The sequence below is a fragment of the Crocuta crocuta genome, unplaced genomic scaffold, assembly GCF_008692635.1.
Source record: "Crocuta crocuta isolate KB4526 unplaced genomic scaffold, BGI_CrCroc_1.0 scaffold396, whole genome shotgun sequence".
NCBI lineage: Eukaryota > Metazoa > Chordata > Mammalia > Carnivora > Hyaenidae > Crocuta > Crocuta crocuta.
Genome location: NW_027533259.1, coordinates 2716527 through 2743724, shown reverse-complemented (window position 1 = coordinate 2743724; position 27198 = coordinate 2716527). Strand labels below are relative to the sequence as shown.

Below are 27198 nucleotides of genomic sequence, written 5' to 3'. Positions count from 1 at the left end.
TGGGTGTTATATGGAAACCAACTTGACAATAAACTATTTAAAGGGAAAAAAAGAAAAAAAGAATAAAATTATACAAGATTTTGAAAAAAATGTGTAGACATTACTGATAATTATTCTTTCTTGGCTAACTGAAAGAATTAATTGTTGTTAATAAATTCAGGAAATGCTGAAGTTTATTTTCCTGACTTTGGCTCCTTAAATCCCAAATCTGTTTCAAGCTGAGTTTTCAATTAGAGCATCATCCAGATGGAAGATCCTCACATATTGTGCAAGCTCTCTCTCCCAAGATGAAAATTCACTGAAGTCTTTTTTTGAATGTGTACTTAAATATGCCTTGTGCTGACACTACCCTGCATAATTAAATGGTCTCAGCTGATTTGTGATAGGAAAATGTTAGAAATAGTATTTTCTGATTTGTACAATGTTGCGAGTTCTCATCAGAGTTGTGCATTGAGAGGGTCTAATGCTGGATCTTGATTTGCCAATTAAAATTTAAAAAGAGACTCGGTTCTTCTGGGGGAAAACTCAGAGGATGTAGAAACGAATAACCAGGAGCCAAACACTCACTCCGCTGAAATGGAGAGCCATTCCCGAAGCCACTGCGCCACACACGGTACTTAGTTTCCCTCCGTTCACAGTCAACCAGTTCTGGGTGGAAGGAGCTCGATTGAAGTTGTCTTTGAGCTGGGTTGGAAGGGAGGTCTCGGGCTCATCACAGTACAGCCCACCCCACTGCTCATCACAGCTGGGTGTGTGGACAAAGAGAAAGGAAAAGTCAACATGAAACAAAACCTCCACAATTGAGTTCTCAAATTAGTGAAGCCAATGGCTATTCCTAGTGCAGGATGATGAAAGGTTACTTATCTTCACAGAACTTTCCAGAATTCACCTGCTCTCTTGAACAGTGCATTAGGTTAGAAATAATCTGTGAATTAACTGTCTCTAGGCATACCTAAAGTAATGACTTGGGTTTACAGAGAAAGAACCAACTTCAAAGAATTTACTAAAGCCCTGTACCTACATGATACAGCTCTAAAAAATAATTGTGGCTGCCACACTGAACTGGTCGGTCCAAATTCCTTATGAAATTGGTGTTTGTAAAGAGGCTTTGGGCCAATTAGGAATCCAAGATGTGGTGTTCCAAACAGCAGAAGGTACTCTGGGTAGCATCTGTCATCTCTGCCCAAAGGACTGACCTCCCTCCCTGTTCAATGTGGGAGGAATATGAATATAGGACTGGAGGCTCTGGGGAATCATTAATCAATGGAAAGACCTCCCAGGCATGCAGATTAATGGAGAAGGGAGTATAAATTCTCTACTGGCATCTTCATTCCTATTATGCTATTAAATAGCAAAATCTTTGAAAACCCAACATATAGTTTATAAAACACACACACACACACACACACACACCCACACACACAGTTTATTTAGATCCTTCCAAGGATGCTACAGGTCTCTAAGAGTAAAATACTAGGCTTCCCCATCAAACACACGTGGTGGATTGAGCAGGCATTTAAAAACTTTCTTACGGGAATACCAATTTGACCACAAGTCGTGCACATCATTAAATATACTCAGACCTAAGTGAGAAAAATACTTATGAAATAGAATTTTCAGTCGAACCTCTTCTGTCCTTTTCAGGTCTCAGGTGTGCCACAGGAACACAGAGGGAAATAAAATTTAGTCAATCATAATTCACCTTTCTCTGGACAAGATAGCTATTGTTCAGTTCCTAATCTCTAAGCAAGAATGAAGGTATCATGTCCACAAATTCATAGTTAGCTCAGTATCAGATTTCAAGAAAAATGTATAACTGAAGGCAGCTTTGGAGTGATTAAAAATTCAGTTTCAGAAAAATCTCCAGGCTGGAATGTGAGTCAGGAACTTCCTATGGAAGGAAGGGAAAAAAAAGCTTACTTACACACAGTTTCCTTGGATGCACCTTCCATGGCCGCTGCACATATCTATGCAGCCATCCCCGATATAGACATTATCTATTGCCCATGTCTGCTGCTTGTCAAAAGGAGCTGGTTGATGCCATCGGAAACGAGTGGCTTGAGACCTTTGAAGAAAAAGAGAATTATAATGAAGGATGTGGTGGAAAAGAAAATGTGTCCTGGAGTATTTGAGCAAGTGCATGGAAGGGTGTATCAAAAATACATGTACACCCCTAACTCGTGTTCTCATAAAAAGAGTTCATTATTGCAACAGTCTCTGCAAAACTCTGATTAACAACATGAAACCACACTGAACCGAAATAGCTTAAGAGTATATTTTGAGCTGAGGATCTTTCTGAGCCTTGTAAAAACAGACTAAAACAGAAACTAAAACTAATCCTAACCAGTAGCCTCAGGTGGAACAGCAAGCCCTGAATTTTGTGTGGAAACCACTGTGGAATAATACCAGGACTGCTGCTAAGTTATATTAGCAAATCAGCGAAAGATGCCTGTCCTTGAGCATCCTATACTCTCCAGCATTTGACTTGGAAAGTAGCATGTGGGCTCAACTTCAACTCCTATGTGCTCCGTAAGACCAGACACTTTTGTGCAGTAGGTCTACTGGGCCACCTCATACAGCATTCGTGAGGAATTCTCAACAATGAAAGTCTTTTTAAATTTTTTTTTAATGTTTTATTTATTTCTAGGAGAGAGAGGGAGACAGCGTGAGCAGGGGAGGGTCAGTGAGAGAGGGAGTCACAGATTGAAACAGGCTCCAGGCTCTGAGCCGGCAGTCAGCACAGAGCCCGACGCGGGGCGCGAACCCACGAACCTCGAGATCATGACCTAAGCGAAAGTCGGACGCTTAACCGACTAAGCCACCCAGGCGCCCCTCAACAATGAAAGTCTTAAGAGACAGCAACGAAACCCTAGATAAGTGGATAGAGAAAAGAGAGAGGGTAAGAAGGCCAGACTTATTTTATATTCGTTCAAATGCAATATAAATAAAATCAAAAGCAGAAGTACATTTGCTCATTTGCACGGTTTTGGGAAGTGTTCTGTTCCGAAGCACAAATAAACTTATGTTTTCAGAGACACTAGATGGCGGTAAATCCAAACAGTGCCCAAGGCTCAAGGGACTGTGAACATTCAGAGACCCGGAGACGAAAACACTTGCCAAAGCAAGTTTTGTTTTACGGATTCATATACTTTTATCATTAAGAGACTGTTAATCACTTGACTGAGAGCTATTTGTTTCAAGTAGGACAAAAGACCAAATACCAGCAAGGACTGTGTATTTTCTAATTGAAAACATATGCATTAGGTTGAGAAAATAGAGAAGATACAGACCAGCACTAAAATCTCCATTCTGAAAATGCATAGTTCGGTTTGATATTTGCTTATGGAACATCTATGCACTAACTGATTTTTTTTCCATTATACTTCTTGCTCCTAAGCTCCCAGCAGGCTACCTAACATCCTCCTATCACTTCTATGGCATTTAACTTCAACCTCAGAATCCGCCTTGGTCCATGAGGTGCTGCCTGAGCTGGGCCCCATCCTCAAGCCCTGCATCCTGGCTACTCACTGTGGAGCACTGTTCCTTCTCTCAGTTCCCAGAGCTCAAGACACTTTGTCCCACCTTCCGCCTGCACGTTCTTCCTCTCTCTGCCTGGTTCCCCTTTATGTGTCCTTCAGGTCTTGGATGCACTCAGAGAAATTCTCTTTCAGATCCCTTTAAAAATCATGTTTATTCCAAAGCAAGCTGTTCTTTTCCTTTTACCGTACTTATTATCACAATTATAGTCATATATTTATATTTATTTGCATATGTATTTCTTGAATGTCTGCTTCCTCCTCAAAAGTGTAAGTTACCAGGGAGCAGCATTATTCCCTTTGTTTCAACATTATCCCTTCAGTGCACAGTGCCTAGCACTTAGTAGGTGCTCTATAGGTGCAAAGAGTTGGTATCCAGGGTCCACCATTCTCATAGGAAGCAGTGGGAAGATGCCTCCCTGAGGTTGTGCACATCAGTGGCTGTGCTGTTTAGTTAATGCTTAACAATGACATTTACTAATGTTTACACCTGTTCACATGCCGCAACATTTACAAATAGCACAGTGGAATATCATATTTACACAGCACATCATTACTTGGATTCTTTAAAAAAATTTTTTTAAGTTTATTTATTTATTTTTGAGAGAGAGAGAGATTGAAAGAGAGCACACAAACCAGGGAGGGACAGACAGAAAGGGAGAGAGAGAATCCCTAGCAGGCTCTGCACCACCAGCGGAGAGCCCAACATTGGGCTCGAACTCACAAACCATGAGATTATGACCTGAGCTGAAATCAAGAGTCAGATGCTTAACTGACTGAGCCACCCAGGTGCCCCATCGTTACTTGGATTCTAATAACAAGTCAACACTTACACTCTTATCCTTTATTTCAGACTACAAACTTCTGAGGGGCAGGAAATATCTCTATTCTTCAGAGAATATTGTTTTGTGTCTCTAGTGCTTATAGAGGGGTAGGCAAGTAATCTTTGTTCTGCTAATGTTTTATAAAGCTCCATCAAAGCCTTTATTACTTTTTTATTAAAAGTGCTTATTTATGGAGGCACCTGGGTGGCTCAGTCAGTTAACTGTTCAACTTCAGCTAAGGTCATGATCTCATGGCTCATAAGTTCAAGCTCTGCATTGGGCTCTGTGCTGACAGCTTGGAGCCTAGAGCCTGCTTTGGATTCTGTGTCTCCCTCTCTCTCTGTCCCTCCCCCACTAACCCTCTTTCTCTCTCTCTCAAAAATAAACATTAAAATTTTTTTTAAAAAGAGAGATTATTTATGTATAGTTTCCTCTGTTGGATTATTCTCGTTATTTATCTTTTATGGTTGGTGACGCCTATAGATGGGGCTCCATAAATGTTTCCTGGAAGAATAGTAAGTTGACAGCAATCAAGATGGCCAGGAAGAATAAAAATAAGAGACGTCTTGTAGGTGGGTAGGCAGGGACTGGGGGTCAGCTGTGGAAGGGGCAGTGATTTGACGGCTGTCAAAGGAGGATAGGAACTCCCAGGCAGTTGAGAGGTGGCATGAGCTGCCTAGCAGGTGGTGGTTTTCTGAACACTGGTTGTGTTTAATCACAGTCTGGGCAGCCACTTAACAGAGAGACTGTACAGAAGATTTAAGAGGCAAATGCATTGTTGGGGTTGACAGCTTTTATGGGGACTTCCAACCATGACATGTTCAGTTTGTACAACTCTGTGGCATTCCACAGAAAAGGAAACAGTGGGAGACCAAGTGTAGAATGTACTAAAACTGAAGTTGGCCACCAAGAGTAAAGATACTGAAGGGCACTAATCTGTACTCTGGTACTAGTAAATCCTATGTCCATGGCGAATAACTTAACATAAACAATGAGGGGTTAACTTAGGGGACTTTTAAGGTCCTGTCTCAAACGTGATGATTTTATATTCTTGGGAATAACTGCACTTAGTAATTACATATCCATAAAGCTGGGGTCAATACATTATCCAATATTATTTTATAGGAAAAGGAAACACTTTCACTAAGGGGATGAATTGGAATAGAAGTTAAAAATGAAGGTATGGAAGTTGTATTTCCAGGACTTCTTATTCCCAGCCCTGTCACAACTTCACTATGTAAAGGGACCAAATCATTTATGTTTATGTGCTGACACTTCCCCATCTGTAAAACTAGGAAAATGTTACTTCCCACCTCACAAGGGTGTTGTGAAAATTAATTAGCTCATGTTTACCAAGACCTGTGAGTGTCTTGGTGAAGTCCCTCGGCAGGCGTCATCATTTTCCTGAAGCTTCTTTATAATGACGGCCACCACCAGCTGCTGCTTCTTGGTGTTGGGGGGAAATGGCCCCAGAGCATATTTCTCCTTTTCCATATCCTTGAAATGTCTCCCCTTGCTGCTTTTCTGAATTTATATCATTTCCTGCATCTATACTGCACATAGTAAGTGCTCTTTAAGTGTTGTTTAATAATTGAACATCCACTGCTATGAAGTTAAAAAATGTTACTGTCAATAGCATGGTTTCCATCACTGCTCACCCCAGGAATCTTTCCCCACACTGTCTCCACACGTTTTAATAGGTTTCTACTCACATTTTGGAGTCTCTGTATCTGCTCGTTTCCTTAAGACCACTCTGTCTACCTATGACGTTTTCATTGTCATTATCATCATCAGGAGGAAAAACCCCATTGATATGAACCATAGGGAATTTTTAAAAAAACCTTTTCACTCTTGCTTAATGTTTCCTTTACTCTCAGTGATACATGAAATATTCAGGACAAGTAAATATAGCCAACCCTCTTATCCTACCAGTGTAGAAGTCAAAGCCCAGTGCACTAGCTAGGTCACACTGATGCACTCACAAAACTGAGAGAGGGCAAGAATCTCTTGGTTTACTATTACAATGTATTCTCAATGAGGAAACCCTTCAAAACCATCTCAACCTATACAAAATAATCCTATCCCTACCATTACTCCTAAATATGGACAGCTGTTTAGCTATGGAAGGCTGTGTATATTGTTGCTGTATGTGCACACAAGTCTATATATATTGACTTCTGCAGGTTAATGTCATAGCGGAAACCCCTGGCCCTCCCTGTTTAGTTAAAAGCTTTGCAATGCCCCATTTCAAAATGTGTCCTGTATTTCCCTTGGTAGCCAAAGCCCTGTCTTTATGTTGGAAAAAAATTTCCTCTATTAGCCTATTTTTCTCTATTAGATAAAAGCAGAATATTCCAGGGGAGATATATAAATGGCTTATAGGCATGTGAAAAGATGTTCAACATCGTTAGACAATAGAGAAATGCAAATCAAAACCAAAATGAAATACAACTTCATATCCCCGAGGACAGCTATGATTAAAAAAAAAAAGACTTGCCAATAACCAGTGTTGGCAAGGATGTGGAGAAATCTGAACCTCTATACACTGCCAGTGGGAATGTAAAATGGTGTGGCTGCTGTGGAAAACAGGTTGTCCATTTCTCAAAATGTTGAACATGGAGTCACCATATGACCTAGCAATTCCACTTGTAGGTATATACCTGGGAGGAAGCATAGATCAGCTCAACTGAAGAGAGTGGACCCATGGGTCACAGCCCATGACCTACAGGTAAGAGTTAGAGAAAAAGCAGGCTCTAGAAAGGAGGTCTGAACTTTGGTACCAGGAATGTGAATGAGTTACTTATGGCGAGGGGCTCTCAAGGGGTTGGCCATCTGCCAGGGGGCATGAAGACCCAGCTTTGGGGGAGGTCCTCATGAAGGTCCACTGAACTATGACCAAAAGGAGGAAATTGAATTTTGGGCATGGAAATGAGAGGATGACTCTTAGAAAATGTTTTATACAACTGACTCATTTCATAGGTGTAAGGACTGTGTTTAGAACTGGATCTACAACCTTCATCTCCTGCTGGAGATGATGTGTTACCGAGAACCCTGATTGTCTTGAATGCCAGGTAAAGGCTGGAAGACCACTGACTGGCAGCTAGCTGGGGCACTTCATTTAGGCATCCCAGATCTTTTAGTAGAAAATTCCCTTGGTGATTATAATTAACACCAGGAATTTGTAGGATGCTAAATGACTATAACATTTTGGGAGTTTTAGGTAACATTAATCTGTCCATGAAATAATGTGTATTGTCATTCAATATTATTTTCTTCTAAGTTTCTTATAATACACTGGGGTTTGAATGAGAGGATAAAGTATTTAGACCACAGGTTATGACCCCAAACAAATGTGATAAAGGTATTCTTATAAGGTGACCTAGATCCTTCATGATATCGCTCTGGAACTAGCGTGGAAAGCACATTACAGAGTTAGTAATAGAAGAATTTCAACAAGCCACCCACATGGCCTTTTTTTCTTCCTTGACAGAACAAATGGAGAACTTTGGTAAAATCCTGGCTCAGCCACTGTGCATCTGTGGGGAAAATCATATAAGTTTTCTGTGTCTTAGTCCTCATCTTAAAAGGTAAACAGAGAGACTTCAAGGTTAAAGAATATTTAAGAGAGATGGCAGCCAATTATATTATTTGTATCCTAATTTGAAAAAAATGATATGTTTCATGAGACAAACAGGGACATTTGAATACTGAGTATTAAGTAAATATTGAATAAGAAGCTGTCATTGATTTTTAGGTGTGGTAATGATATTGTAGTTACATTTTTTAAGTTCTCTTTTAGAGATACATACTAAAATATTTACAGTTGAAATGATATGTCTGGGAATTGCTTCAGAATTGAGGGGCAGGAGTGGTGCTATTGAAAAAATAAGGTTGCTCGTAAGTCAGTAATAGTTGAATAATAGTTGAAGCTCGGTGATGATTCTATTGAAGTATAGTTTGCTATTTTCTTAAGTTTCATATGTTTTAAATAGATAAATGTGAGCCAAAAATAATCTGTGGTCCCTTCAAACTCACAGTAAAATTTTGATTTGAGGATTACAAAGAAACGAAAATTCCTATCCTATTATTTGGTAAAACAAGGATTTATTATTTTTGCTGAGAATCATAATTAGTAATGATAATAACAACTACAGTGTTCTGAGTAGGCCTACTGAGAGCATAAGAGACTTTGGGCCATCCTTCAAATAAAAGGAATTTCCTATAATTCTTAAAATACCTTCTCAAAGAAGAATGACTTCTATTTAATTGTTAAAGCAACCTTAAGAAACAATACACAGTAATATGGGCGAAGTACAGCCAAATCTCAAATTCTCTAATAAAACTTGGCAACAAGAATGACAACAGAGAAAGCTTAGTTGGAGCGCAGAATTTCTGTAAATAGTTTTATTCTCTGTTGTAGTGGAAATGGAAGTAGATTTTACTTGTCTTCATATGAAAATAATAATATATTCAGTATGTGAAAATCAATAGTACCACAGTTTATACCTGACAAAATTATTTTTTTAATGTCTATTTATTTATTTTTGAGAGAGACAGAGCACAAGCAGGGAAGGGGAAGAGAGACGGAAACAGAATCTGAAGCAGGCTTCAGCACAGAGCCCGATGTGGGGCTTGAACCCACAAACTGTGAGATCATGACCTGAGCTGAAGTCAGTCAACAAACTAACCTACCCAGGCACCCCAGACAAAATTATTTTATGTTCTGTTGTCCTGAAAGACCAAGAGAAATTTGGTAAAGTAACAGCAATGATGTTCAAAGTATCAAAATTATACATGAGAAAATGGTTACGTTAAGATAAGCCCAAGGCTTCCTTGACCAGATTGAAAATTTTTAGCAAGATGTTTAGTAAAATGAATGTAAAAAGTCTTTCAGAAAATGCTGGAAAACTGGAAGTAACAATGGAGATAAATAATATCAAGGCAAGTTAAAAAAAAAAACACTCCTTTAAAAAAACGAACTTGTAATTCTCTTGAATATTTCTCCATGACAAACCCCCAAAATACTATCTTTGGTTATTTGGTTGTCTTAGAATAAGATGTTTTCTTTGCAGTTATAGTTGGGATTATCATTGAAAAATATCCTCCCTCCCTAAATCTGTTTCCCTGCAAACATGTAGAGATTCCTCTAACCCCATTCCATTATCCCAATCCTTCCACAATCTTTTTACCACTTCTTGTGCTTATCACTTTCCCTGTAAACTTCCTGCAGACATTAAGAAGTGTCCATGCTGTGGCTAAAACCACCTGGCAGTTAATCTTTAAATACAGTGGTATCACTAGGTCATTAGGGCTGGTAGGAGGGAATGGATCATATTCAAACTGTGACTTAAAATAGCCAAGTCACACCTGAGCCTTCCAGTGGCAGCACCCCCTGCCCCCTTTCTCAGTAGATTTGGTTACCTGCCCTTCGGTTGACTCACCCTCATTCTCAGGTGATGTTTCAAGAACCCATGCTACCTGAGCCACCTGTTATTTTTAGATCTGGGGTTAGTAAATAGGAGGAAGCAGACTCAAATTAGGGGCTAGGAAATTGATTTTGGCCTCTTCCCTTCTTTTTCAGCCTCTCTCAAGAACTCCTGAATTCTCCCTTCCTATTTCTTCTAGGAATGTACCTCTTAGGCAAGCAATAAAAATGTAGAAATAATATAGTGGTTAAGCCCATGGGCTCTGGGGCCAGACAAGCTGTATTTATTTCCCATATCTTACTGAAACTTTTTTTGAAGGTCACCGACTATCTGCTTATGGGAAAATCTAGCAAATTTATTGTGAAACTGTTTTTTTCATTATATGTAGTGTGTCACTGATGGCCACCTCTTCCTACTTGATATTTTATTTTTACTTGCTCTTGGATACCATGTTCTTCTGATTCTTCTTCTACTCCCTTGACTATACCCTCACGGTTCCTTTAAGAACTATTTCCACTGAATCTGCTATTAAATTTAAGGATCCTTTCTGTCCCTTTTGAATGCTCTCCCATGGAGAGCTGCTTCGGTTTTACAGCTTTGCCTATCACCTCTATGCTCATATCTCCAAACTTTATTATCTTTCCTTGGGCTCTGAACTTCGTATTTCTGTCAAATGGATGTTTCCATTTGTATTTCTAGTCGTCACATTTAATTTGGGATCATTGGGTTAAATTTGCCACATTGTTCCTCCTGGGATCAACTTTCGCTTCTCCCCACTTCTTTTCACCACTCTCTCCGGCTTCAAACTTTAGTCATCTCCTGATGTGTGCAAGGGAGAAGAATCTAGTGAGTTTTATCAATTCTTTCTTTGAAATGTTCTGAAAATATCTGTCTTGCTGGCCATAGCCCAGACCCTTGGGACTTCATGTAAGTCAATATCACAATGCCTTTGCCGCTTTCTCTTACTTGAGCCTCTCTATTCTCCCAACTGTTTTTTTTTCTTGGAAGAATATTCTCAGCTCGAAACCCACCACAGTTCATTTTTCCAACAAGTCTACACTCCTCTGTCTTGCTTCAGTGCCTGTGGTAGTTAAGCCAACTCCACTAACAGACGACTTTCCATAGCATCCAGATATGAGCTCGCTGCCTTCATCAGTAACTTCTGGGCTCTTGCCAGGCTCATGTGCCTTGTTCACCTTATTTCCCCAATTTAGAAATGTCCTTCTCCTTACCCACCTAATTCCTAGCCATCCTTTTAGGCCATGCCCCATCTCTTCCATGAAACACTCTCTAACTCCAGCATTCAGCATTGTCTCCCATTTCTAGCCCATTCACCACTGAAGCTCTCAGCTATATTCAGCATGTTTTATTTTTAAGTTGTGTATTTTTCTCCAATGAGATGGTAACCCCCTCCAGGGCAGGAACGTAAGACAGTTTCCTACCATTACCATGGGTTTGCTTATGTTAAGGGAGCTTGGGAAGACTTCTTAGTCTGACTGAAGGTAAAGTCTGATAATAAACTTGTGCTATGGTTAACAAGTGTGATTATGTTATTAACTCATACAATGTAAAAATGATTTACATTTTATAAATGTTTACAATGTCCCAAACTCATCCATGTGAATTGATTAGATTTTTTAAACGTTTATTTATTTATTTTGAGAGAGTAAGAGAGCAAAGGAAGGGGCAGAGAGAGAGGAACAGAGAGAACCTCAAGCAGGCTCTGTGCTGTCAGCTCAGAGCCTGACATGGGGCTCGAGTCCACAAACTGTGACCTGAGCCAAAATCAAGAATCATATGCTTAACCACTGTGCCACCCTGGTACCCCATTTATTAGATTTTTATATGGCAAAAAGTTTCATTTTTCACATGAAGACCTGCAACTTTGGGACATGGAATGACTACCTTACAAGCTCACAGGGATAAACTGGAACTCTCCACTAAAACACAATGCTTTCCACTCATTTTTCCTTCCAGTAAGCTCTAACTTAAGCAGTGTATATGGGAGTAATAGAAACTATGATTCTATGACTCTATCTATTGCAGCTGATTTAGGTTTTAACATAGAAATGTCTGGAGCAGAGTGTGATGTCTCTTGTGTTTAGTCTCAGTGTCCCCTTCCCAGAGAAATGTACCAGCATCCATTCAGTTCAACTCAGAAACCAGAGTCATCTTTAACGTTGCCCCTTCCCTCACCTTCCCACGTCCATTTCATCATTAAACTTAATTTTATTACTTCAATTTCTCTTGAATTTCTCCACTTGTATTCATGTCTCCTGCACCTTATTCCAAGCTTCCCAGCACTCATTGCCTCTATAAGAGTTTCCTTACAGCTACTCTTATCTTCCCCAATTTGTTCTCCAGTTAGAATAAGCTCTTCTGATGCAAATCTGAGCTTGTTCCCCTATTCCTGGAGCACCTTGGCAGGCTTTTAAGCACCTACGTAACTATCTCCAGATCTTCAGTACGACCTACAATGCTCTTCATGGTCTGACTCCATCTCACTCCACTCTCTCTCTAGATCTGATCCATTCTTTCAGTGTCCCACATATGCCTGCTTCCTCCTATCACAGGCTGTTTTCCTGGAACATCTCGCCTAGTTAACTCCTATCCATCCTTTATCTTTTACTTCAATTATGCTTTCTTCCAGAAAGTGTTCCTTGACTTTCCTGATAAAGGCAAATCTCCCTAGGACATATCATCTCTCAGCACCATGCAACTGCCCACCATCAGTTACCACAGTTGAATTTTTTATTTACTTCTGTGATTACTGCTGTTTTCTGGTTAGTACTTCTCTCTCCCACTGGACTGAAAATTTGGTGAGGCAGGGGTACGTTCGCCCCTCTCACACAGACCTGGCATCCAAAGAAACACTTCAAAAAATATTTGTTTAATGAATGACTAAGTCAATGCATAATCAGTACTGATGACTACTGGCCATTCTAGTTTGGGTAATGGTTTGATGCCAATTTGTGGATAACTAATTGACTCAAAACTACCACTGTGCCAATAATACTGGGATCCTAGCCTTGCGGTCCTATGATAAGCGAACGGGTGGACAAATCTACCATCAGCACATTGTCTCTCCTCAGCCCTACTGAGCACATGGCTTTGTCATCAGCATCATGTTCGTTTACAGTGAAGAGCTACAAGCTCAATTCTATCCTAGTGAACAAAGTAAACATAGGTGTCTCAATATGTCGCAAATGTTGAGGCAGTAAGTTGAACTCAAAACAAGGAAATACCACATTTAAAAAGTAGCTGGCTGTAAGAGTAGATAGAGTATAGATACACTAAGTTGTGTTTCAGACAAAGTGTTCTGAGCCTGCACACTGTTTTCATGATCTCCGGCATAGGGCAGAGCACAATAAGAAGTGGGTCTGGCCTGGGCTCCATCCATGTGCGTTTCTTTTTGAATTACCCAAAAGGCCTTATTATAAGGCAGTGTCACCTTTAAGACCACTTTGAGGGTAATACAATAAGCAAAGTGCATATTTTCAATATGATAACAAGAGGAAATAGATGCTCATCAGATTCTTCAACTTATCATTTGAAAGGGCCAAATTCTTATGGGTAGGTGCAAAAGACAATTAGAAGATAGATTAAAAGATGAGGAATAATTACCTTTCTTGAGTAGAAGAGTCAAGGGTATAATCACTAGCTGGAGTAAATCTTAGAATGTCTTTTATTTGCAAAATGCTACCAAGTAGCTGGGTAATAATTCACAGAATTCATAAAGTCTTAAAAGACTACTGCCTTAATGGAGGTTTTTTTTTCTATTTTACTTATTAAGATCACCTTAATAATTCATGCATGGCAATACCTTTAACGAGCAACAAAATCTCACGTATCTCATTTAAACCTGCCAACTCTACCGACAGTTAATATAGTCTCGTACCTCTGAGCCAGCAACTGTAGAGGGGCCTCAGGCTGTTAGTAACTGAAACTGTCTCATTTATGATAATACCAAGAAAAGTTATGTCCTAGATGAATAGCTGAATTTTATGATCATTTGCTAGGAAGATTTATTCATTCTTCATTTGTGGGGAGGCGAGAGACCAATAATGAGCCCAAACTGTAACTCCTGCTCCACATAATTGCACTGGTTGCTTTGCTTCTTTCTTAATGGCAACAACTGATTACCGTTTTTTTTTCTTGGAGGGAACAGGAATTCCCTCCTGTTATCAAGATTTGAAAGCTTCCCTATGATTAGCACCTCCTTGGATAGTGAAAAGAGAGAGTGTCAGGGAACACTGTCCAGCAGGCAAGATGAATTCTCTGTGTAACTCAAAGCACTTTCCGAGCAATGTTAGTAAGCCACCACTATTTCTTATAGACTCAACGAATGACACATTCATAAGTGTTTTTCATATAAAAGAGTGCTCCAGGTGGTAATTCTCGAGATGCTGTTTAAAATAAAATTTCAAGGAGTGCCTGGGTGGCTCAGTCAGTTGAACATCTGACTTCGGCTCAAGTCATGATCTCATGGTTTGTGGGTTTGAGCCCCGTGTTGGGCTCTGTGCTGACAGCTCAGAGCCTGGAGGCTGCTTTGGATTCTGTGTCTCCCTCTCTCTCTGCCCCTCCCCTGTTCTTGCTGTCTCTCTCTCTCTCTCAGAAATGAATAAAAACATTAAAAATTTCAAAAGTAGACAATAATTTTAATACACATTTATTTGCTATATCTATTGATACAACACCACTCATTGCTATATCTACAGTAGTCTGATGACAGACTCCATTTAAACCTATTCTGTATGCAATGTGCCTGTTTTAAATTTAAGTGAATCAAGTTAGAGATTCTCACTGATCCACCCATTATTTTCTTGCATATGCCATTCTTTAAAAATATTAGTTATGTAAAAGTCAGCATAGGCCTGGCTTCTAGGAGAACACATAACAATGTCACCACAAAAACTGGCTTCTATTTTGCTTACTTTTTTATTCCTTTTTTTTTTTAAAGTAAGCTCTACACCCAGCATGGGGTTTGAACACGACCCCAAGATCAAGAGTTGCATGCTCCACTGACTGTGCCAGCCAGGTGCCCCCTATTTTGCTTATTTTTTAAAACTAAGCCCAGTGCCTCATAAGAGGCTCAAATTTGCAACCCTGAGATTTAGAATCACAGGTTCTACTGACTAAGCCAGCCAGGTGCCTTCTTTTGCTTCCTAAGATCACCTTGTTAATTCATGGCTAGCAATACCATCAATAAGTAACAAAAGTGCATGTATCTCATTTAAACCTTTTGTCCTCAACTCTGATATGCCAAATTATATCAGATTTGGGCTCACCACATGCAGAAGCATCCATACCTTGTATAGGGAGGGAGAGGCAGAGTGATTCTGGTCCATTTGTTGAAAGTGTCTGACACCAGGATCCGTTGCAGATGATACCGACTGCATTCAACATTGGTAGGTAGACAGTCCCTTACCAATGGGTGCCATGATAATCCAAGGTCTACTGAGTATTCCAATTCAATTGCTGAAACAGGAAACACCATTCTGAATAGAAATACATGTATGTAGACCTAGGAATTGTCATTACTTATGCTTCCTTATGTTTTAATTTCACTCAGATGTTAATTTGATTTTTCCTCCGTATTTATGTTCTTATTTTGAAAGGTTCTCTGGTTTGATTTTTCCCTCCATACAATACTAGTTATTATTTTTCACTTTCCAGATTAAAATAATTTTTCTTTTAAGGAGGTATGATCAAGTGAAACATAAATTTTCCTGAATCACTCCTTATAGTGACAAACTTTCAGAACAAGCATAACAAAACCATTGTTTATATGCAGTTAAAGCAATAGTTGTGGTAGTTATATATATTTAATGTTTAATCTAATAGTTAAAATATATTATAAAATTATACAAATTATATGTAGTTTGATGTACTGTAACTATATGGTATCTATTTATTTAACATACAAATACAAACATAGTTACATATATTTTAATGATTACTTTTTAAAAAGTTTTAAAAAACTGAGCAACTTTCCCTAAATTTGACCATTCTATAGGAATCCTGACCAACAATGCCAGTTTTGCACCTGTTACAGGTGAGACTTTCTAGAAGTTGCAAAATCTCTTTTGCTCCTATATCCTGCTCTGCTGTGTTATATAATATACTGGGAAATCAGAGAAGTATAAGGAAGAAACTGAAGGCCATGTAATTTGTGCCAAAGCATGCAGTCAGGCTGTGGGTCTATGAAAAGCCATTTTTCTTTTCTTCTGAAAAATACGACTTATGTTCTATGTCTTGTATTTCTCTTTATTTCCTGCATAAGTCTTTAGAAACTACTTCAGCCCTTACCTCCCTATTGAAATTGCTTTCTGTAAGGCCGTGATTCTCAATCTTGGCTGCACACTGAAATCACCTGGGTACCGTTAGAAACCACTAATGCCTGGGCCCCACCCCCAGAGATTGTGATTTCACTCTTCTGGGGCATAGCCAAGGTGTCAGGAGATTTAAAGCTCCCCAGGTGATTGTCATGCGCAGCCAGCGTGGGACCACTAACTGCATGAGAGTTCCTAGCAACGCTTTCTAGTTAAATACAGTGGTTCATCTCAGTCTTTATTGTTCTTGTCCTTCCTACAGTGTTGGATGTTATTGATTATTCCCCGACTCTTGAAACATTCTTTTCTTTTGGAGGACATTATTCTGAACCTCCTGTCTTATTTTCCTCTGACTCCTGTGCTAACTAGCCCAGCTATGGGCATTCTTCCAGACTCTGTTTCTCGTCTTCTGTTCTATGTGTATACTCTTTGGGCTTCAACTATGATCTATGTGCCCAGATTTCCAATTTTATGTCTCCAAGCAACTTCATTAGTTCAATAAATGTTTGCTCAGCCTGGTAGTGCACTGGGTGCTGGCTTATTGTGGGTGCACACTATAGAAAAAGTTCCTGCTTTCCATATTGTAAGTCCTCCTGATTCAGGGGATGGTCACTTAAAACTACTTTCAGCACTTGTGATGAGCACTTGGTATTATATGTAAGTGATGAATCACTAAATTCTACTCCTGAAATCAATATTACACTGTTTGTTAACTAACCAGAATGTAAATAAAAACTTGAAAAAATAAATAATAAATGAAATTGCTTCCACCTCAACTAAAGAAAAACTCACCATTTTCCCTCATAAATAAACATCTTTTCTTAACTACTAAATTATTTTTAAAAAATGTTTATTTATTTGAGAGGGAGAGAGAGAATCCCAAGCAGACTCTGCACTGATACAAAGCTCGATCCCATGAACTCTGAGATCATGACCTGAGCGAAAATTAAGAGTCGGACGTTTAACCGACTAAGCCACTTAGGCACCCCTCTGAACTACTAAATTCTATCAATGGCAATACTTTTGCACTACTTTTATGGGTTCAAAATTTATAAATTATTTTAGAAATTTTACTCTTCTTTCTTCTTTACCCTCTGTGTTCAAACTGTCAGCTGGTTTTGAGATTTTTCTGCTTCTTTCCTTTTTGTTTGCATGTCTCATATTAATTTTATTCATCCTATTTCTCTTCATCCCACACAGTGCATGTATTCATGCCACCTCTCTAGAGATTACCACTGAGGCTGCCTTACTGGGATTCATCCCTACCCACCATCATCAGCTTTTGGACTAATCTCCTGAAAACACATCATGTTGCTTCTCTGCACTTGAGTCCTTTTATTCATGTCCTTGTCAAGTGCAGATTCTTTATGTGCCTTGTAAGGCTCTTTTTAGTTGGCAACTCTGCTTATCCATCTCTGCTTTCCTCTTTGATTTTATCATTCAGTTCAACCTTTCTCAAGAGGCTGTGCCAGCCTATAGTAGAAAGTACACAGGATTGGGCTAATGAGGGCAGACTGTCAGTTCTGTGCTAGTGCAGGCCTATTGTGTCATAGCTTACCTCCCTGGGTCCCCATAAACTTCTTGTGCTACTGAGGGAGCAGGCATCTAGGTAGGACCTTACAGCCCTTTTCCATTTTCAAAATCAGCACTCTCTTCTCCTCCACTAGATCCAAATATTGCCTGTTCAGGCTCGTCTGCTCATGTTTTCCACGTGGACTAGGAGGAGTCCCACCTCTGTTTCTTTGCTTATGCTGCCAGCCTAGCTTGGGGTGTCCATTCTTCTCCACTGACTCTTCAAATCCACTGCAACCACCAATGCCCACTGGAGACTTAGCTTCTTTGTAAAATCTTCCCAAACTCCTTGGACTGGCCATGCATTGGTCATCTCAGTCTCCTTTGAGCTCTCATCACATTTTGCATCAGCCACAGAGCACTTGATTTAGTCATTTATTGGACTCTAATTTTTTGAAGTATCCCCTCAACTAGACCTCTTGAAGACAGATGGGTACCTTAAACTTTTCCATGTTCTACGTCTGCTGACTAGGTTAGTGCTGACTATTCAAACCTGAGGTAGAAAGTGCACTTCTGGGAGTCCCCCTAAGACACATCCATCAAGGTCAAACTAACAGAAACGTGAAAAATATGGATTTTGTAAGACCTTGGAAGTAACCATATTTGTCAGATGGTGGCCCCCTGGAATCTAAAACAGAACAACATCTTGTGAACATTCTAGTTTGTATCTCTTGGAGGAAGAACGATAAGAGGCGGTAAAAGGCCAGGACTACCAGAATCCCAACACGTTTGCATTCCAGTGAAGGCTCCAAGTATGCAATGATGTCCGTTTTCATATCTCCTAAGATAGGTGTGTGCATGTATGTGTGTGTGTGTGCAAGGCATGCGTGAGTAGGAGTGTGTGTGTATACAACTTTGGGGATGCAAATCGGTCACAGTGAGGGTGGCCTAGAATATGCTATGACCCAGAATGGCAAAAAGTATAAGGCAAAATGGGAACAACAAAATGTCACGATTCCCAGGGAATTGGGAAGAAGACAGTGACCAGACTAGTCTAAAGCCCTATAAATTAAAACCTATGCAAATACAAATTTATGTGTAAATCCTATTGCTTATTCTGGCACTTTCTATGTGATGAGAGTCCCTGATTCTGCAAATCTGATAGTACAAGAAAATTCTGGACTTTCCAAAAAGAGATAAATTAGGGATTATTATACATATATATATGTATATATATATATGTCATATGTAAGTGATGAATCACTGAGTTCTACTCCTGAAACCAGTGCTACATTGTATATTAACTAACTTGAATTTAAATAAATAAATTAAAAAAGATCTTCCAGTACATATGCTTAAAAATAAGCTCACATTCTGATGCTTTAAAAATTAGGCTCCTAAAATTATGGTTTGATTCAAGTGCACTTTTGTTTTACTTACAGACTTGTCAGAAGTGGCACAGATGCTCATTTACACGTGTCTATCCCTCTACCTGGAAATGGAATTTTTACCGTAACAGGAGTCCGTGACAGAGCAGGAGGCAGCGAAATCTATCTGCAGGAATGAGTCCTCATTCACAGCAATGTCCGTGGTGACCACATAGCGGGTGCTGGCCTTTTCAATGAAGACCAGGGCATCACCAGTAGAGCCACACACAGGCATCTTGGTGCCTCCCGGGTGGAGCAGCCATTTTCTACTATCCAGATTTGTGAAATCATCCTCCAAGACTGTATTCCCAGAAATATTTCCTCCAATAAGAATCTGAAATGTATTTTCAAGAAAACAAATTTTCAATATGGTTTCAAGATACAAGAAGAGTTCAGTCTTTTTGTTTGTTTTTATTTGTCAGATTGCTCAAAACTGGCATCGTACAGCAAGCATACTGTTCGGGGCCTTTCAGAATGCTTCTGTTTATGTGGTCTGCTTGCCCATCTGGCAAGAAGCTACAGAAAACAAATTGAAGTATTGACAAAACCATTCACAGCCTTCATGGGCCAAATTGTGCCTTTGGAAACTACATGCACCCAAGCTGGGAAAACAAAAGTTGGCTTACATGTGATTATTTTCCATGTGAAATTTCTATTTAAGGACAGTTATATCCTAAGGCATTTTGGTTCCAATTCTTTGCATGGATTCTATCATTTTTTAACAGGTTCTTTGAGTTCTATTAGATACGCATTTTATTATGTATGAAGATCCTTTAGAACTGTCCATGAAGCTGTTAGGAAGATTTACTTATTTCTTCTTCAAAGACTAGGAAAGAGGATTTGGAAACTACTGCATGTGGTACCAATGCTAATTTGCACATTTTCCTTTCAGAGAATTATAACCCCGTATCACACTTGATAAAGTCCCTCTACCCATATGGCAGAATTCTCTATGAGCAGGACCCGGGCCTTCTATTGTGTCGTTTGTTTTTATAGGCTCAGGAAATTGAAGGAAAAGAGAATGAAAGGGAGCTAAAAGCCATATCTAATCTAGCTGTATGCTCTTGGGCAAGTCATTCAATTGTTGGTCCTGGGCTTCCTCTACTGAACAAGGGGGAGGGGGCCGGCTGACTGGATGCTCTGTAGGCCACATGCAGCTCAAGTGCCAAACATTACAGCAGTTAATCCTGAGTGAACTGACCTGGTCGATAACCCAGGGACTGTAGAAGTGCCCATTTTCAGATGGTTGCCACCAGCGGAGGCGAGTAGAAGTGGAACGGGCTTTCAAGGGTATCTCTAGGGCAATGTACCTGCCCACGTTGCTGGAATTGCTGAAAAGGAACTCTTGAAGGAGGCTCCACGAGAGGCCGCCATTGAGTGAATACTGTAGAAGCACGGGTTGGCTCCTGGGGTCAGGAACACCTTTACCACATCCCAGTCTCATGAAGAACTGCACAAATCTGACATGAGTAAAATTTATTGTAGACTTCTTTACTTCGGTGAGAAATGCACACTATTAACACAAGACAAGCACGCAGGGTAATATGGGAGAAATGCTTTGTTTTAATGAATATGATGATTTAACCAATGTCAAAAGCAAAATTTCAAAGCCCAATTTTCCTTGTTAATATAAGTTAATAAAATAAAAAAAGGCAATACTGTAACAAAATTTATATTTTGTACACTTCTGCAGAAGAAAGTCTGAGGGAATGGAGCATTCCCCAACCCTCTGGCTACTCTATAAGAAGATGGGAGGGGTTCAAAGACTCTCCAATTTCAGGAACGTGTATTGTTATCTATTTAAGAAAAATCTGTCCTTAGTATCTAAAACTGGAAGAATGTTATGAATGTAGTTTATGCCATTAATTGGCAAAATCATCCATTTTCGGGTCTTACCAGTTTTTCAGATCTCATATTATTGGCTTTGGGGAGACATATTTAAATTCAGCAGTTGTAGCACCTCTTTGTGAAAGACCAGGCATCTTTTGGAAGAGGTGTGTCAAGCCTGGGCCTCTTTTCTGTCTTTTGTGCCAGGAGCAGGGAGGCATGAGTGTGGGGTAGTGGTAATGGTGGGCTGTGCCAGCCTCTGACTATTGCTGGGTCTGGGATGGATGACACTGGCCATCGAGAATCATGGCGGCCAGCCAGTGGCAGCCTTCCCAGCTGGCAGGGAGGTGGACAGAGTGGCAGCAACCAGCTGGGGTGCCAAGGAAAACTAGCTCACATGTTATCTTTGGCAGGCAAGCGGCTGGTGCCTGGTCTGGCTGCTGTGCTAGCTGGTAATGCAGAATAAATTTCATGTGTAACCCAACACATACATCCAATTACGTATGCATGTCAAACACAGGCAGCATATTGGGGCTTCTAATGAAAGTTATCAGTTCCATATATAAAACCATGCATTCTTCATGGGTTCCTCCCCTCCCCCACCTGTATTAACTGGGCACTCATTTATCTCATAACCCCGAGAAAATTGGGATTTTACATGGAGCATTTTGAGGTCAATATATGCAAATCCCACACAGCATGCTACTGAGATGAGATAAGTAATGGAGCTTTTTAACATTGGATTAATGAAAAGAAATACGTAGTTAGTGCCTAGTGACGTTTGGATCTATAAAAACAATACCATTTACAGAAAAAAGCCCTTTAGCCTATTGTTCTCTTGTATTGGGAAATGTTTATATTAATTTAGTTATGGACAAATCCATGTCAATTATTTTGGAAAAACCAAATAATTTCTAAATTAAAGAACTTGGCTGCTAACGATAAATCTGAAATAAAAAGCATCAAATTAAATCATATGCATTAAAATAGGATAAAGATAAATAAAATCTTGTTTTCTATAACTGTAAAATCATCTCACAGAATTGTATTTTTATGAGGCATCCTCAAATTTATAATTCAATGAAATAAAAGATTTAGGTGAAAGAGGAGGATAAAAATATTAAGATACATTTTAAGATTCTCTGAAATGTCTTGAAAAATAAAAACACGACTTCTTTGTTCACTTGCAAAAATAGGTCAGGGTTCCATTTTACACATGTTAAGTTGTCTTCTTGATTTTCCTGGCTAAGTTTTTGGCTCGTCAAGTGATCAAGGGATACACATCTTGACAGGACATAATCTTCTGAGCCAGTTTAAAATGTTTGTTTCTCAGTGGCTATGCTCAAGTTAGAAAATGAGTACCTAGAAAGCATGAGCAAATAATTGGAAAGAAAGGCTTATAAAGAATAAGGCTACACTTCAAATATTCTTAAGGTAAATTGCTAATGGCCATAAAATCAATTGTGAGTAATTGGAGGATGTATGGTATTTCAATTAAGCTTCAAGTAAGCATGGCGTAGATAATTTTCCACATAGTGCAAATGCTCATGAAAAGTATTCTCTAGAAGGTAGATAAAAAAGATGCAACATTATTTTCTGGAAGTGAAAGGGAGTTAAACATTGTCATTTCCTAGTCACGGTCTTATAATTATCACTGTCTGGATATTAACTTTTGTCTGTTTAGTTAGGTTTCATTTCTGATCTAGTTTATTTCGTTAAGCTCTCTGTTTTAGAATGGAAATTATGTACAAAGTGTCTTAATGGAGTCTTAGGTAAGACAGCAGGTCAGCATGTCCAATGAAGAGGCTTTTCCTTGACATGTATGCTCTTTCTGATGTGCTTATGTTCTGTTACTATCCACCACAATGTGGTTTCTCAACAGCATCTGAAAAGGTTTACCTAGCATGTGATAAATCCAGATCTCGTGTTGTCAACATGCGCAAGCCATCTTCATTGAAAAAGAGGTTGTTTCCACTGGAAAGGATTCCACACTTCCGAGATGGCTTTCCACCACTCATTAATAAGAATCTATCAGATTCTAGCTGACCTGAAAACGAAAAAAAGCAGCAAATGTGATTTACCTATGACCCCAAATATAGGCATATTCTTTTCTTAAAGGAAAAAGGCCTTATGTTGTTTTGAGATACAAAGTCATAAACATCGAAGTCACTGACTTCAGGATAAAAGGTCTTTTCGACAGTTTAGCTTGTGGGAATTGTTTAAACTTGGCTGGATAATTTAAGGGTCCATGTGATAGAAGGGGGCAGGTAGCTTTTCCTGAGTATCTATGGTCCAGCCAGATGGGTCCTTCCTTTCTGCTCTTCTGTACTGCAGAAAATGACACTGGCTGGTCAGAGAGTGATTCTGGCCAAAAGTAAGAGCATAATGTAGCTTTTCCATTGGCTTCTTCATTGTATCTTTGCTACTCTGAGGACGGTATCAGGGAGGTGTTCTAAAATATTTTTAAAAAACACAGTTTCAATGGGAGAAGTTATAGAGTAATTTAATATATTCTAAATACTGTCCTTCAAAACCAGCTTACAAATCTCTTCAGATACCTTAGATCTAGGGATTTTTTTTGATTGTGGTAAAATGCACACAACACAACATTTATCATTTCCAACATTTTATTATTATTACTATCATTTTAAAATTTTTAATGTTTTTTTTTNACTAAGCCACCCAGGCACCCCATAATGTTTTTTTTTTTTTCCTTAGAGAGAGACAAAGCATGAGTGGAGGAGGGGCAGAGAGACACAGGATCTGAACTAGGCTCCAGGCTCTGAACTGTTAGCACAGAGCCCCATGCAGGCTCTAATTCACAGACCACAAGATCATGACCTTAACTGATTGAGCCACCCAGGCCCTCTTATTATTTTTAATGTTAGTTTATTTTTGAGAGAGAGAGAGAAAGGCAGAGCATGAGCAGGGAGAGGCAGAGAGACACAAGAATCTGAAATAGGCTCTAGGCTCTGAGCTGTCAGCACAGAGCCTGATGCGGGGCTCAAACCCACAAACCGTGAGATAATGACCTGAGCCAAAATTGGACACTTAACACACTGAGACACCCAGGCTCCCCTCCAACATTTTAAAAGCAAACAACTCAGTGACATTTAGTACGTTCACATTCATGTTGTCCAACCATCACCACCATCCAGTTCCAGAACTTTTTCATCACCCATAAAGAAAACCTTATGCCCATTAAGCAGTCATTTCCCACCTCTCCTTCAATCAGCCCCCGCCAATCACTAATCTGCCTTCTGTCTCTATGGATTTGACTATCCTGGAGGTTTCAAATAAATGAGTCATATGATTTGTGGCCTTTTGTGTCTGACTTCTTTCACTTGGCATAATGTTTTCAAGGTTCATCCATGTTGTAGCATCCATCAGTGTTTCATTCCTTTTTATGGCTGCATCATACTTCATTGTATTGATATACCTAAATCTAATATATTTTTTTTCAATGTTTTATTTATTTCTAGGAGAGAGAGAGAGACAGTGTGAGCAGGGGAGGGTCAGAGAGAGAGGGAGTCACAGACTGAAACAGGCTCCAGGCTCTGAGCTGGCAGTTAGCACAGAGCCCGACGCGGGGCCCAAACCCACGAACCGTGAGATCATGACCTAAGCGAAAGTCGGACGCTTAACTGACTAAGCCACCCAGGCACCCCTACCTAAATCTAATATTAAAATGTTCTTCAAAACCATAATTGTAACAATTTTATAGGCAACTTGGGAAAAAGAAAAAAAAAGCTTTTAATCCCACTATCCTAACACACGCAGCTACTACATTAGTTTAAGACTTTCTTGGGGTGCCTGAGTGGCTTAGTTGGTTAAGGGTCCAACTTCAGCTCGGGTCATGATCTCACAGTTTGTGGGTTCAAGCCCCACGTTGGACTCTGTGCTGACAGCTCAGAGCCTGGAGACTGCTTTGAATTCTGTGTCTCCCTCTCTCTCTCTCTTCCCCTCCCCTGATCACACTGTCTCTCAAAGATAAATAAATGTAAAAAAAAAAAAAAAAAGACTTTTTCTTAGAATATTTTTCCATTGTTTGATCAGAGTACATCTCCAGTGGACATAATTATGAATAATTTCAATCGTTATATCACTATGTTATAATATTAACATCATGTTATATCCTTTTTCTTCTATGTTATAACATTACCATCATACATAATGACATTAGATTCTGTATATAAAACTGAGGTACAGAAAGCAATGAGAGGTTGCTTATTGAACTGATGACAAACAATGACAGGAATTTAGATTTCCAGAACTTGTTCCCTCTGCCCAAGATTAACCCTCTAGAGACATTTTCCTTTTCCTTTTCTTTCCCTTCCCNCTTTCTTTCTTTCTTTCTTTCTTTCTTTCTTTCTTTCTTTCTTTCTTTCTTTCTTAAAAAAATATAATTGATTATCAAATTGGCTAACATACAGTGTGTGTGTAAAGTGTGCTCTTGGTTTTTGGGGTAGATTCCTGTGGTTCATCACTTACATACAACACCCAGTGGGGAAACATTTTCTAAAATTATCATTAATCATAAATTACACGTGATAGAAAAAGTGGTGAAAATAGTTTTAGCTTTCTCAGTCATAGTCTTGTGCATTCTTACTGACCATTGTTTCAAAAATAGAACCCTATACAATTCAGAAATAACTGAAGGCATGAGTGGTCCCAATTGTAAGGATAAGTAACGAAATACTAAAGTGGAATGTAATGATTACTTGTTTTTTTAAAGTAGGCTTCATGCACACTGTGGGGCCTAGTGGAGGACTTGAACATACAACCACGAGATCAAGACCTGAGCTGAGATCAAGAGTTGGATGCTTAACCCACTGAGCCACCCAGGTGCCTCAAAAATCACTTCTTTTAATTACTTGGATTTAATAGTTCTTTTACAAAGCTACATGGAACTTATTTTAAAAGGTTACCTTCAAAATCATCTTTGAGAAAATCAGGATTTTTGGTGCTTATTTTACAGGTTGGACCTGAGTAGCCGGGATCACATATACACTTGGTCCCATTGATACAACTCCCGTGTCCATTACACATCTCTTCACATTGGGGACCAATATAGACATTGTCAATGGCCCATGTCACGGGCTGAGAGCCAGCAGGGTAAAATCCTTGGTACCATCTGAAACGCACAGATCTGGAAAAGAGGGACAAGTCTTTCAAAACTGAATGAGCAGAACGATATACTTTCAAAGTAAGCACATCTGATCAGTGAGTAGTGGGCAGTTACCACCTCTGCACCACACTCAAGAAATAGAAAAAACAAGTTGACATTTCAAGAACCAATTTTCTTTGTCCATTCCTCAGTTGATGGACATTTGTTTGCTTCTACCTTGCTTCTATGAACATTCATGTACAAGCATTTGCTTGAATACCTGTTTTTAATTCTTTTGGGTAGAATAATAGTAGAATTGCTGGGTCATGAGGGAAATAACTAGCCCTTTACTTTCTCTCTCTGCTATATTTTTGACAGAATTTCCGTTATTATAGTTATCCCAGCTGGAGATATTCAAAAGTGTACCTATTTCCCCTATTGGTTTTGAACTCCTAGAGGCCAATGCTTATGCCTCTTTCTTCTTTGACCCTTTCATGGTACCCAGTACAGTGTTTCATATACACTAGATGCTCAATAAATGTTTGTTGTTTGTCATTTGTTGTGAAGAGTCTTAAGAGCCAGACTGAGGTTTTTTTTTGATTTTATACTATTGGCAACAGAGAGCTGCACAAGATTATTCTATTTTTAATTTTTTTAATGTTTATTTATTTTTGAGAGAGAGACAGAGTGTGAGTGGGGCGGGGGGAAGGGGCAGAGAGAGGGAGACACAGAATCTGAAGCAGACTCCAGGCTCTGAGCTGTCGATACAGAGCCCCAGTCAGGAATCAAACCTACGAACTATGAGATCATGACCTGAGCTGTATCATGACCTGAGCTGTAGTCAGATGCTTAACCGACTGAGCCACCCAAGTCCCCCATACAAGATTATTTTAAAGAGAGGAGTGACAAAATCAAATCTGTTTAGTTACATGCCTCTTATTTCTTAATTTCTTTTTAAAAGATTTTATTTATTCTTTATTTTTTTAAATGCTTATTTATTTTTGAGAAAGAGTGAGCAGAGGAGCAGAAAGAGAGAGAGAGGGGGCAGGGAGAAGCAGAAAGAGATGGATAGAGGATTTGAAGCAGTCTCTTGCTGACAGCAGAGAGCCTGATGTGGGGCTTTAACTCATAAACCGTGAGATCATGACCTGAGCTGAAGTCAGATGCTTAACCCACTGAGCCACCCAGGTGCCCCGAAGATGGGTTT

At 39.4% G+C, this 27198-nt stretch overlaps 1 protein-coding gene across 2 annotated transcripts in view; it reads right to left on the bottom strand.

Annotated features, from left to right (window-relative positions):
* RELN (reelin) overlaps positions 1 to 27198 on the bottom strand; it is a 527959-nt gene that overhangs the window by 53610 nt on the left and 447151 nt on the right. For both annotated transcript variants that reach the window (XM_077746923.1, XM_077746922.1), the window contains exons 42-48: positions 25813 to 26033; positions 22784 to 22931; positions 20259 to 20517; positions 19142 to 19391; positions 15096 to 15264; positions 1925 to 2065; positions 568 to 745 (exon numbers count right to left, since the gene is read on the bottom strand). In XM_077746923.1, the coding sequence (XP_077603049.1) occupies positions 568 to 745; positions 1925 to 2065; positions 15096 to 15264; positions 19142 to 19391; positions 20259 to 20517; positions 22784 to 22931; positions 25813 to 26033 (1366 nt within the window). The remainder of the gene's footprint in view (positions 1 to 567; positions 746 to 1924; positions 2066 to 15095; positions 15265 to 19141; positions 19392 to 20258; positions 20518 to 22783; positions 22932 to 25812; positions 26034 to 27198) is intronic.